The 13,017-nt window shown below is 35.8% G+C and overlaps 1 protein-coding gene across 3 annotated transcripts in view; it reads right to left on the bottom strand.

Annotated features, from left to right (window-relative positions):
- LOC121414111 (adhesion G-protein coupled receptor G6-like) overlaps nt 1-13,017 on the bottom strand; it is a 47,756-nt gene that overhangs the window by 28,943 nt on the left and 5,796 nt on the right. For all 3 annotated transcript variants that reach the window (XM_041607173.1, XM_041607174.1, XM_041607175.1), the window contains exons 2-3: nt 2,553-3,544; nt 1,837-1,908 (exon numbers count right to left, since the gene is read on the bottom strand). In XM_041607173.1, the coding sequence (XP_041463107.1) occupies nt 1,837-1,908; nt 2,553-2,785 (305 nt within the window). In that variant the 5' untranslated portion in view covers nt 2,786-3,544. The remainder of the gene's footprint in view (nt 1-1,836; nt 1,909-2,552; nt 3,545-13,017) is intronic.

Genomic DNA, 13,017 nt, shown 5'->3' with positions numbered 1-13,017 from the left:
CAGTCGTGTTTTGATCTCATGACAACTGCGGGTTTTTTTTGTTCAACACAGTCGATATCCGGCCCCATCTGATATAATATTGTATACTTTGAAAGACGCGCAGGAAAATACTACAGAACAAATAAACCGAGCCTTGCGATAAACTGAGCCAAAACTGCACCATTAACACTTTAATGCCCACTAGTTAGTAGGAATTACATTTAGTACAGTTTTTATGCCTTATATGAATTCGTTCATATCATAAAAACTTCTATATATTAAGCAGCACTTCATGCAGAAGCATTAATTAAACCTTCAATTAAGAGAAGTATGAAACTGTCCTCTTGGAATCGAAAGTGGTGTATATTTCTTTGTCGATGTATAATCTTCCTAATCCTATAGCTGTAATATTATCATGAATTAAAAACAGTACAGCTAGAAATATTAGTAAAAGCACCAGTGGCGTACCGTGGGTCACGGCATTGGGGGGGGGGCACCAGCAAAAATTTCGGGTCATTTAGGGAGCGCGCGAAGCGCGCTCAGTTGTCAGGTATACTGACCTTATAGAGATATTTTAAGGACATGCAGTGCCATCAAACGAATATGTATCTCACTGATTAAATAATGCGAGCGCGAAGCGCGAGCTGAAAATTTTTGATATTGAGGGCTAAAAATTGACATTATAAGCAAATTGTTTTGTGATCATGATAATCAACTGTCTCGTTAAACAAACAATGCGAGCGCGAAGCGCGAGCTAAAATTTTGTTATATACTGACCCTAAACAAGGATTATATTATATTATATTATACTTTAAGGATTATATTTTAGAATCCATTAAGAGTATAAATATCTCACCATAGTCATCTAATGCTAGTGCCATCCTTTGCTGATTTTGTTAGAATTACATCTAAACACAGTCATGAAGCACCTTTTGTAGTCATGTAATCATGATTATCATACGTATCTTACTAAATCAAATACTGCAAGCGCGAAAGCGCGAGCTGAAAATTTAGGAAATATAGACCTGAAGAGGGGCATTGTAAGGGTTGTTTGTAGGAATTCTCTAAGACCCTACGTATTTGACTAACCAAATGATGCGAGCGCGAAGCGCGAGCTGAAATTTTTGTATATATTGACCCCAAACATGGATATTTTAAGGACTATAGTTACGAATTCATTAAGTCAGAGTATACATATCTCATCATAGTAATCTAATGCGAGTGCCAAGTGCGGCTGATTTGGTTAGAATTACATCTAAACACATGGAGCATTTTTTGAAGTCATTGTAATCATGATTATCATACGCATCTCACTAATGAAACACTGCGAGCGCGAAGCACGAGCTAAAATTTTTGATATTCAGATCAAATCTCACCAATCCACTAGTAATGCGAACGTTAGCACGGACAGGAAATGAACTTTCAGTAGTCATGAAAAAGAAGAATATATCACTACTTAAAACAATAATGACTCTAATTGCGAGGAAATATATTATTTTGTTGTACATGTATATTGATTTGAAAACCGGAGGCTTTAGTACAGCAGTTTTATATATCTCGTTAAAAAGTCTATGTGAGCACCACGAACAATGAAGACACAATTAAGCAAATAAAGTTGTGAAAAAATGCTTCTTATGTTATATAACATAATATAACACTATGATAAACAACAATTTCTTCTTTCCCCCACTTATACGTTTCTCTTCCTTTTTCCCTCTTTTTCTCCTTTTCCCCTTTTTTTTTTTTGGCCAGCCGATCGGGGGGCACGTGCCCCCCATGCCCCCCGTAGTTACGCCACTGAAAAGCACGCAAGCGATAATGATCCAATGATGAACATGTTTATATTGTAATACTCACAAAGTTTCTAGTGAAGATATTCCTTCAAACGAAGATGATGGCAACTCTGTAATTGAGTTTCCACGGAGATATCTGAAAGAAATATGATTCCAAAAAAAACCTATTTATTGATTTTCCGCTTTTTCAATGGTACTGTTAATTGTAAACACATGCCCATCAAGTTACTAGATGTACATCAATTCGAATGTATGTGCATGTATTGTAAATATATACATGTGAGAAAATACATGTACAACAGCTTTGACAACTCTTGTATTTAAACATGTTATTAAACATGTTAAAGAAATGAATGAAGAGAATAATGGTCGGCGTAGCTTAAATCAAGATTCCCTCGAGCTATCTACCCTTTGGAAAAATTGGTGATGCCAAAAATATATATATGTATATAACATATATATATATATATATATATATATATATATATATATATACATTCTTTATATATACAAATGTTGTGGTTAATTATTGGTGTTCACAATAAAACGGGTGAATTAAAAAAAAAATCTTCGAATACATTTCGACGGTATTTCCGTTGCTAAAAAAAAGTCAACGTTCAATCATGCAACTAAACGGATCTGTGTGTGGTTAATTTACTTCCTTTCTGTGACTGATTTCAAATAGAGGTTTATGCCCTTTTTGATGTAATGTTAAAAACATCTTCATGAAGCCATATCCAGTAAACAACATACACTGGTGGAAATGGATATGCAACTTACAAATATGCAGTTTCTGCTGGCAGGCCGGACGGTACACTCGTCAGCGATAGACCAGAACAGTCTACGATCCATCCCTTCGGCTCCTGGGATTCGAAACAGTTACATGCCCCGCTTCCTGTAGGGGTCGTGCCATCTTGAGCGAAGGAACAAGCCGACTGGGCCAAGACCGTCGGTAGAACCAGGACCAGGTCCAAAATAAGTCCTAGACCTAATGCAACTGTTGATGGGAGCATGGTTGTTCCAGGTGGGTTTGAATGCGTGAATGAAGACGCAAATCTGCTGATCGGTGATGGGTTGTTAACTATTAACAATTTAAAGCAACTCCTTGCTTAGATAATTATGCTCCTTTTAACAAGTCTTCACAAAATCCAAATCCTCATATCGCTCCTCATTCTCCTGTCAAAGTTGTGCAGCAACGATGACAAGGTCCTTTGCTGTTTACGCGGGAAACCTAATATTGCACAAAAGAAGGCCTATATTTTGATCGTGACAAAACGGTAAGTTTCTAACCCTGATTAAATCACTATTAATCCGTCAATGACAAAACTACTGGCTTCCGCTTTCCTCGCAATTTCAAATCCTCTCCATGCTGAAATGAACTTTGACTTTCAAACTGTGGACAGACCGGAAGTTTTTTGGGCGCCAAACATGGGCTATACTGATCAACGATTTACATCCTTTTTTCACTTCGAATGACCACTTTTGATTGCAGGTATTAACTCGGAAACTTTCTATATACAGAGTCTGCCTGCTCCAAAGTCCAGGCGTTGTCTATTTGCTATCCAAGTTGTCAAACTTCAGGTAATTCATTCCAGCAAATACGGATGACTTGTAAATATACCACCTTTGTCTTGTCGAGTGTGACTTTTGGCGAAAATGACGGTCTGAAGTAGCCAATACTTGAAGATGAAGCCAAACCGATGAAACTTCGAAGAGCAAACACAACTTTGATTATGTATGGAGTTATGATAGCGAAGTCCTTTGAGTCAATTCTGCAAAGATAAATGGTAGAAAAGACATCTGAATGGAAAAAGTTATAGCAAATAGCTTGTCTCTGAGGGAGTATTTAACGCACCTGTTCAAGACGTGTCCAAGACGTGACGTCTTGTTTACCGATCGCCTTGCGCAACTTTGCTCGAAGTTTGCTAAACTTTGCTAATAGTTTGTTGTAAGGGTTATATTCCCATCATGCGTGGTAATCTCCCGAAAAAAATATTGGAAGAGATTATTATATTGAATGGACTTTTACCGTATAAATCGTGGACATCATTGCAGCAAAGAAATAGCGAAAATTCAAATGAAGGAAATGGAAATGATGTCTATGGAGGAAAATATGAATAGAAGCATACTTGTATAATACAAAAAACGCACAAGAAATGTCATAAGGAACAAATATCCACCGTGTCTCAGAAGTAATGCATCTCTAAAGACGACCACCCCCCCCCCCTTCTTTCTCTCTCCCTCTATTTTTTCCACCCCGAAACGATGCCCTCTCTTTATTTCTAACTTTTCATATTCTCGTATATCATAAATATACCCGTCTCACTTTCGGCATAGTAATTCATCACGTACAGGACTAATTACTCTTGGGTGATGCTCTTTTATCAGTCATTTCATTTTGAAATATCTTTCTTTTGAAAATAAATCCGGACCATAATTTTTATATGACGATAAGGCGGCGCTCTCTTAAAACAGGTGAAGTCTGCTAAAAGTGGTTTCTTTTTCAGTAAAGTGCCACATTCGAGAAAATTTGCAATTATTTATCGATATATAGCCTAGATTGGTATAATAAAGCCGATTGAGATTGTCGGCTGTGACTTTTGCACGATGTGGGTGATATTTTACAGGAAAAGTTGAAATTGCACTAATGCACATTATTAAAACTCGAAGAACTGCGTAACTTGTAATTGCAACTCTTTGTTGTTTTGTTTTCTTTATTCTTCACAGACTGAAGCAGTATTTCGTGAAAAAAATACATGAATGTAGCGAAACGATTTTTATTTTGTTTTTTTAGTTTGTATAGTCTCAGTGGTTGTTGTATGTTTATTCGTGTTGTGTTTTATGCATTGTTTCTATGAAAAAATACAAAATCAATTGCGAATTCGGATGATAAATAAATACACCATCTATTTATTTATGTATTCATTATTATTATGTTGTTGTTGATGTAGTTGTTATTGTTGTTAGTCCATGGGATCGGAGGTACTCTCCTCCAGCAGTAGCTATGTCTTGGTCAGGAGACCACAAATAAAAATCCACTCAATGTATTGAATAAGCTCTCCGTATTCCACACGTGGGAGCCTAATGTTATAAATAAATCTCATACCCCTGGAAGCTTTTAAGGCTGACCGTGGAGACACAGGGAGCCAGGGGCGCTTTCCCCACCTCCAGTGAAAAATGGGCACGTTACACAAGTATTGACTTCATGGAGAATTTTTCTTGTTTGTATTTTCGAAAAAGTAATCGCCTAGGTCATCATCGCATGAAAAGCACATGATTTCCGTCGAATGACAACACGTATGCGTATCCAGTCAATATAACATTTCTAGAACTTTCTCAATTTGAAACCGGTCCGAGTATTACTTTCATCATGTCATACTTTCTCTTTCACTTGTAAAGTCAATGAGTTCCATTTTCCCAAAAGTCGTCATATTTCAGGAAACGGTGTATAGATTAGGCACATGATTGGCGATTTAGATTTGTGTGATTTGCAAAAATCTCAAAATTAATAAAAGTCAGATTTAAAAATACAAGTTTATGTAAAACATCGCATCAAATTCTATAAAATCCGATAAAGAATTCCCACAAATTTAAGAGGAAAAGCTAATGAGATCCCAATATTAGTCAGTGGGGGTAGTATTCTTTTTTTACATTTTCTTTTTTATTTTAGAATTATTTTCTTGGAATGCGCGACAAAAAATGTTTATGGGGAAACATTGACGGTTAAAATGGTCATCATTTAATTCGGTTAATATATTCCACTTCGGTTTCTACCCTATCCCCTCGTTTTCTACGTTCCCCTGTCCTTACTCTACCCCCCCCCCCTGCACCCATCACCCCTGCATCACAAATTCTCTCTTTACCATCATGATGGCGTTCTCCTCCGGCGCTCAAATTTTCCATTACCATCCTCACAATTAAGAATAAAACGATTCCAAGCAGCACCCTCTTTTACATCCCATACTCGTAATATGAGTACCCTTGGAAAACTTAGAAAATAGATTTCTTCGGTGATGATCAGAATGATCTAGGATGTTTTGCTTTGCCACTATTTCCAATTAGCAGAGTCGTACATCTACGTCAGAAATTTCAACGCTCTTCGAATATCTTGGGAGTTTGCATTGTACGGATGATTGCATCGCATTGCCAGATACTCCGATTTGATCAGATTAGTTTATTAATATATATCGACAGAGATAGGAATGCATCTTTTGCGATATTAAAGACAACGTTGATTTATCTGTTCATTAAAACGAAAATGGAGAGAGTTTAACCGGGTTAATAACCCCATCGATCATTTCGCAGGGGTTGATGCCTTGTAATAGTTCACTTTAATCTGCGCTAATCGTTCTAAATCCTGGGGGAGTGTCATGATTTTGTCAGTGAATTTTCACGGCCATTATGTGATAAGCTACCGAAAATCATTGCATTCGATTGGCTAAGAGCAAATGAGTAGGTGAATTGTATACGAGATTGTGTAATTCGTCGCTAAAAAGTGTTGTTAACCGTCCTTAATAAAAAAAAGTGACGGTGCCGGGCTTGGATATGATAAAAAAATGAACAAAGGAGCGGGAAAGAGAATGAGGCACAACGTAAAATGCCTTCATTTGGGAGTGATTACGTTTTTCTTCTATCTATTTTTTTTTTTTTGAAAAATAGCACTTAAAAAAATCAGCTGCGTAGTCGTGCCAATTTCGCACCACAGCCTACTCTAGATCCGTGCCTGAAATATCCGTGAAATTTCATTTTGCGAATGATTAAAGCGAGATAGTGCAAAATCTTAGTAGATTTGGTAAACTCGACCAAGACGATATTGCACAAAAAAAGGAAAGAAAATGGGTAAAATCATTATAGAAACGATGACTCATCGTAAAAAAAAATGTGAACAAAATTTTGGGGCCTTATTAATGTCGTAATTGATGCCGACCCACCTCGCCGTCATTTGGGGGCTCCTTTAGAGAAAGATATTTTTTAATTACCGAAATGTTGCCCATCATGACCAAATAGCCCGACGCTATGTCTAAATATGGGCAGCTAACACCCACTCCCCCAAGTTGGAAGTAATTATCACCTCCCATTTTATTAAGGCATAACCTTTTACGAGAAACCATCAATCGTTGAATCTAATCATCCACTATCATGTCATGTAATTTATGGTTGTTGTATAGCAAATCAATGTGTCACATCGGGAGTCATAGAGTAGACAATATTCGTCAATCTTATTGAATAGGTGGAACAAAATGACACACTTCACTGTTAGAAAAAAAAGAAGAAGTTCCTGCAGCAGAGTCTCGAGAACACCTGTAATCTTACCGAATTGCGTAATCTTACAGGAAATTGGTATTTGATGTATGGAATCTTACAAATTTCCTTGAATAAAACACCCTTTTCCCCTTTTTTAAACAGACCTGTTCTGTTAAATTGCAGAAAAATTCTTGTTTTATGAATTTACAGAATGATTATTACGCAATTCGGTAAGATTACAGGTGTTCTCGAGACTCTGCTGCAGGAACTTCTTTTATTTTTTCTAACAGTGTTCTTTCCCGTTTTATGGTGTTCTCCTCATGACTTAAATGACAATTGTACAGTCGTGGCAGTTGAGCATGACCATAGAGATATATACTAATAACGTTATTAGTAATAATTAGTATACATCTCTATGAGCATGATACGAATGACAAGAGTATGAAGTGCCAAAATGTGGACCCAAAGAAGACCTACCTCTTGATATTAAAAGTGTACATGTTGACAATGGTCATTTTATTTACCAAAAAAATATTGATTGCCACAGAATTAAATATTAACAAATATTATTTGCATATGGTGAGAGAACATGGTCAATAGATTTGGTCAAGAAATTAAATGATAATGAAACGATTTGAAAGGAAATGATTCGATACGAAATGAAATTAAATGATTTTAAATGAAATAAAATGAAATGGAATTTCTTCAAATATTCATTCAAAACATGAAAATGCTTCCCCAATATGGTTTATAAACATCTAGATTATGGCGATAGCTGTATTTAAATAGTTCAAAAGAAACAATTTATAGTTACCCTCTGCCACCACCCCCTCCCCACAAAAAAGAAAGATCATATCAATTCAGCAGAATAATGTTTCTCTGCAAAGCCATCTAATGATTGTATTTTTTTATACCGAAGAAATGCTTCTATTACGTCAGAACTTAAGTTATGACTTAAGAGCATAAAAAGGTAATGAAGATAAAAGTAGTCATGGTTGCCGCCAAGTGGCGGCTTGTCGCCTGAGTATTATGTGTTGGAAGTCCATCCCAGACAATCGAGGCAAGATTGCTTGTTATTTTATCTAAGAACATTAAATAAGCTAAGTATACTATTGGGGATGGAGAATCCGCTATTGTTCAAACACGCTAGGGGCTCATAAAATAGTGTTGTACATTAATTTCAATTTAGGGGCAATGATTTCTCCCATCGGTCGTAATGACAATACACCTCGTAAATCCATCGGAGAATGATTTATAGAGGGATTAAACTTTCGAAAAGTGATGAAGATAGGATAACACTCCTTATACTCCTCCTTAAAATGGCGCCATGGTGATATCCATCATGACCTGTCTACAGCAGCATGAAAACGTCTGAACGTCTAAACCGGTATCCCCGATGGTATGAGGCAAGAATGTTTAAACGGATGGAAGCTAACTCGGTACTTCAGACAAACTCGGCCCCACCGAAATTAAATTAAGTGTCTTGGCAACAAATCAAGTAAGAAAACGGCAACAAATCAATTTCAATCATAGTGGAAAGCTTTGTAATTAATTTGCAATCAGTACAAACATTTTGTTAACAAAACAGATAACTATCTTCGATCGTTCCACCATGGATTCATCATTCCCATGCATGCCATTGGACAATTCGGCACCTAATATTCGGCGGGGCCGAAATTTCAAAAGGGCCGGTTGACATGAACCCACTAAAACTATATGATACCATGAGATTTCGTTGATATAAAAAATTGTATCGCCCCTCACTAATCAAAATTTCCCATTTGACATTATCTGGCAAAAGGGGCGACAAAAACAGGAAGTCACGTAATACCATTTGTTTTACTTTTTGATGAAAGTTTACTTGCCCTCTCTATTTTTTTCAAAGCAAAATTGCCCCGGAATTGCTGCTATTATCATGACAAATTGATGATCATAAAGAAACGAATAGAGGCAATATGTCTGAAAATTATACAATCGTTGGACCTGGGGGCAGCTGGTTGTTTCTTCTCCTAGTGACCACTAATGATTCAACGCTATTGGACTGACTGATATGATTATTGGAATGCGAACGAAGAAATAAACCTATCCTGTACAATGTTTATCACAGGTATGATCTTGTATATTGATGTCAGGCATGCCATGCCACGCAACAGAAGTTACTCAGCATCGCAAAAATTTGAAAATCATAAACTGTGACTGACTGGACTCACTCCTCGAATACTAATTCAAATCATTTATTTTTCTCCACGCTTACTGGTGTCTGTTATAGGATCTATGACTGATTAACCTAAACTGAAATCTACATATATTTTTTTAGATTGTAGGTGTTTTATTACTATCATTTCCATTAGTCATAATCTTTTTGAAGTAAACAAACTGAATAGACAGTTGAACGACTTGTCTTTTGATATAGCTTTTATGATTGACATATTGCACGAGTTATCATGGTTATGATTACTATTTGTTAGATGGACAATATTCTCAATAATCAGACTTTTGTTATTTTTACATCAACCTAAGGTCGATTTTTTTTGTTTATTATGAAACAGTGACATGTCAGCATAACGATGTCAATATCGTTATCGCAATCATTTTCAATACAATGATAAACATCAATATTTACGAGCGTAGTTTTGTATTCCGTTTAATTGATGTTGCAAATTATTTATTTTTCGATGCAAATTAAAAAAAATAAATTGATGGATATAGATAGATAGATAGATAGATAGATAGGTAGGTAGGTAGGTGGGTAGATAGGTAGGTAGGTGGGTAGATAGATAGATAGATAGATAGAGAGAGAGAGAGAGAGATAGATAGATAGATAGATAGATAGAAAGATTGATAGATAGATAGATAGATACACTCTAAAAAATGAAGTGCTAATTTAGCTCTTAAAGAGCGTGTATAGTGACTGCACTTCGGAGTGCTGATTTGTCTAGTTCAAATTTGAACTAGACAAATCAGCACTTCGAAGTGCAGTCACTATACACGCTCTTTTAGAGCTAAATTAGCACTTCATTTTTTAGAGTGTAGATAGATAGATAGATAGAAAGATTGATAGATAGATTATATAGATAGATAGATAGATTGATTAGATAGATAGATAGATAGATAGATAGATAGATAGAAAATTGATAGATAGATAGATATATTGATTGATATATAGATAGATAGATAGGTAGGTAGGTAGGTAGGTAGGTACATAGGTAGGTAGGAAGATAGATAGATAGATAGATAGACAGACAGATAGGTAGATAGATAGATAGATAGATAGAGATAGATAGAAAGATTGATAGATAGATTATATAGATATATAGATAGATAGGTTGATAGATAGATAGATAGATAGAAAGATTGATAGATAGATAGATAGATAGATTGGTAGGTAGGTAGGTAGATAGTTAGATAGATAGATAGATAGATATATAGGTAGATAGATAGATCTATTAGATAGATAGATATATAGATAGATAGATAGGTAGGTAGGTAGGTAGGTAGGTAGATAGAGATAGATAGATAGTTAGATAGATAGATAGATAGATAGATAGAAAGATAGATAGATAGAAAGGTAGGTAGATAGATAGATAGATAGATAGGTAGATAGATAGATAGATAGATAGATAGATAGGGGAATAAAAAAGAAAGAACGAGATGGGAGAGAAAGAGATAAAGAAGAGACTGCGAAGGAAGAAAAAGGGAGAGGGGGAGAGAGAGATACACAGAGGGGGGGGGTAAAGGGAGACAATGAAGAGAAGAGAGAGGAGGGGGATAGGGAGAGAGAGAGAAGACGGACAGTGAGAGGGGAAAAGATATATAAGAAAGAAAAAATGAGAAAGAGACGGGCATTTCCATATTTGTTGAAAGATTCTAGCATACCAATGATTGTTTACTGAAGGTTCTAACCGCAACAGACCCATTGTCAAAGTCGACCCCATTTTTCGACAATTCGAATACGTCTTTAGAAACGAGATCTTTAAATATTAGACCTTTATATTGTGTTAAACATCTATATAATTCCTTCACATAACACCTTTTTGTCCTTTTTTTGGTCTAAACACAGCGAGACCAAAATACTGACACTGCCACGTGAGAGGGAACAACATATTTTGAAGTAAAAATAAAACAATTCGGGGCGTGGAGAATATATTATAAAAACACACAATAGCGTACCGATGTGGCGAGTGAGTCACGATTTAATATCTCGTAAGAGAATGTTAAAATGATCAAATTAAGAATAGAAAGATACTTTTATAGCGAAATGTTTTCTTGTGCACTCTAAAGAATATTGGGTAAAAATGATCCATGCGGGTAATTGTGTCCAACCAACATTGGGCATTTTTATCTATCCATGCAGTGTGATGAAAATTTGCCCATTTTAAGGTAAATGCTGCTTATTTTCAACCTTACTGGACAATATGCTTCCCGCATTGGGTAAAATACTGCCCCAAATTGGTTGAACACATAATTACCCTCGTGCTGGTTAAATTTTACCCAATATTTTTGATAGTGTGGAAATTTTGCATCAAGTGGGAAAATGCTCCTTACCCAAGCATGATAATTCACAACTGAACTCACCCAACTGATTTGCTACTGGTTTTAATGACCCTATTCTTGTTTTGTATTATCAATATGTTACATATCTGACCCTAGAATTTTCTTTTTAAGACAGCTTTAAATTCAATTGAAGTTTGTTATCTCGAAGGTATTTAACTTAGACTACTCACCAAAATGTTATATCAAGAAGTTGAACTTTACAGGTCATATTCTAAAAAAAAGGGGGTGATAACAGATACAGAGTGCAAGGCATACGTCTACTGCATATTTCGAAATGGTGTATAAAATGAAGAAAATGAAAATGAATTACACAATTTAGAACAAGCAATGAAACATTGTATAGGAGTAGCGTATATAGGCGTAGGTTATAATATACAAATAATTAATAGTTTAGAATTTTGAATTGTCGGCTTTCAAACTATATCATGTTTCAAATGTACAATGTGGCACACTACAGGTCATTGTTGAAAGTTATATTATTTATCGATGTACATGAAAATAAAACACAATAGCTTACAACGTAAAGATAAGGAAAGACGTTTAAAGAAGGGTAACTAACATAGCTCTAATATAATGACATGATGCAATACATACATGACATATAAATTAATAAATACAAACAAAAGCGGTTTTCTTTCAAAAGTTCAGTTTTACAAGAGATGGAATCTTACTTGAAATCTTGTCATGGACGTCATATGGAATAAAATGAAAATATGACATGATTGATCCCTCGTTAAAGTCTTATTTTCTTTTTTCTTTTTCCCTTTTGATAGAATATACCTTCCTCCGTTCCCCAAGTTATGCGCCATAATTCGCAGTATCAGAACTAATATTGTTCTAGTTATGACGCGTATCGTATGATCTAAAAAATGGCATCATTTTTTCAATGTTGCGACTAGCCGGAACAGACGGAGCAGTGTTTAGGAAGATCGTATCAGGGCTTATGACTTGATCTTGGTGACACAAATACGTGACATTATACATTTTTGTTTTAACGAAATAAAAGATACTCTTGTAGAACATTGCGCCACATTATGTTCTTCGAGAGTGAATTATTTTGTCTTAAAAGTGCAATTGGGGTTCTTTGTTCTCTGATTTCATGTTCCAATTCCCCCTCCTTAAATTACCCCTGGTTCCCAACCCACACTGCAAAAACTCCGGTGTTGATTTAACACCAGCCCGGAATCTATATATGTCCACACCACAGAAGTGTTAAACAACACCAGTTTCGTTTTGGTCTAACACCTGAAAGGTGTTTATACAACACCAATTAGTATTAAAACAGCATCGGTTTGATTCAAAACTGGTGTTCTTTCAAGACCTCTCTGGTGTGGACGTATATAGATTCCGGGCTGGTGTTAAAACTATCAACACCGAAGGTTTTTGCAGTGCACCACCCCTACCTACCCATACCTGAACCAATGGAAAACAAATATATGAATGGTGT

Source organism: Lytechinus variegatus, chromosome 4, assembly GCF_018143015.1.
Source record: "Lytechinus variegatus isolate NC3 chromosome 4, Lvar_3.0, whole genome shotgun sequence".
NCBI lineage: Eukaryota > Metazoa > Echinodermata > Echinoidea > Temnopleuroida > Toxopneustidae > Lytechinus > Lytechinus variegatus.
The sequence above is the reverse complement of the archived record's forward strand: the minus strand, read 5'-3'. Positions and strand labels throughout refer to the sequence as shown.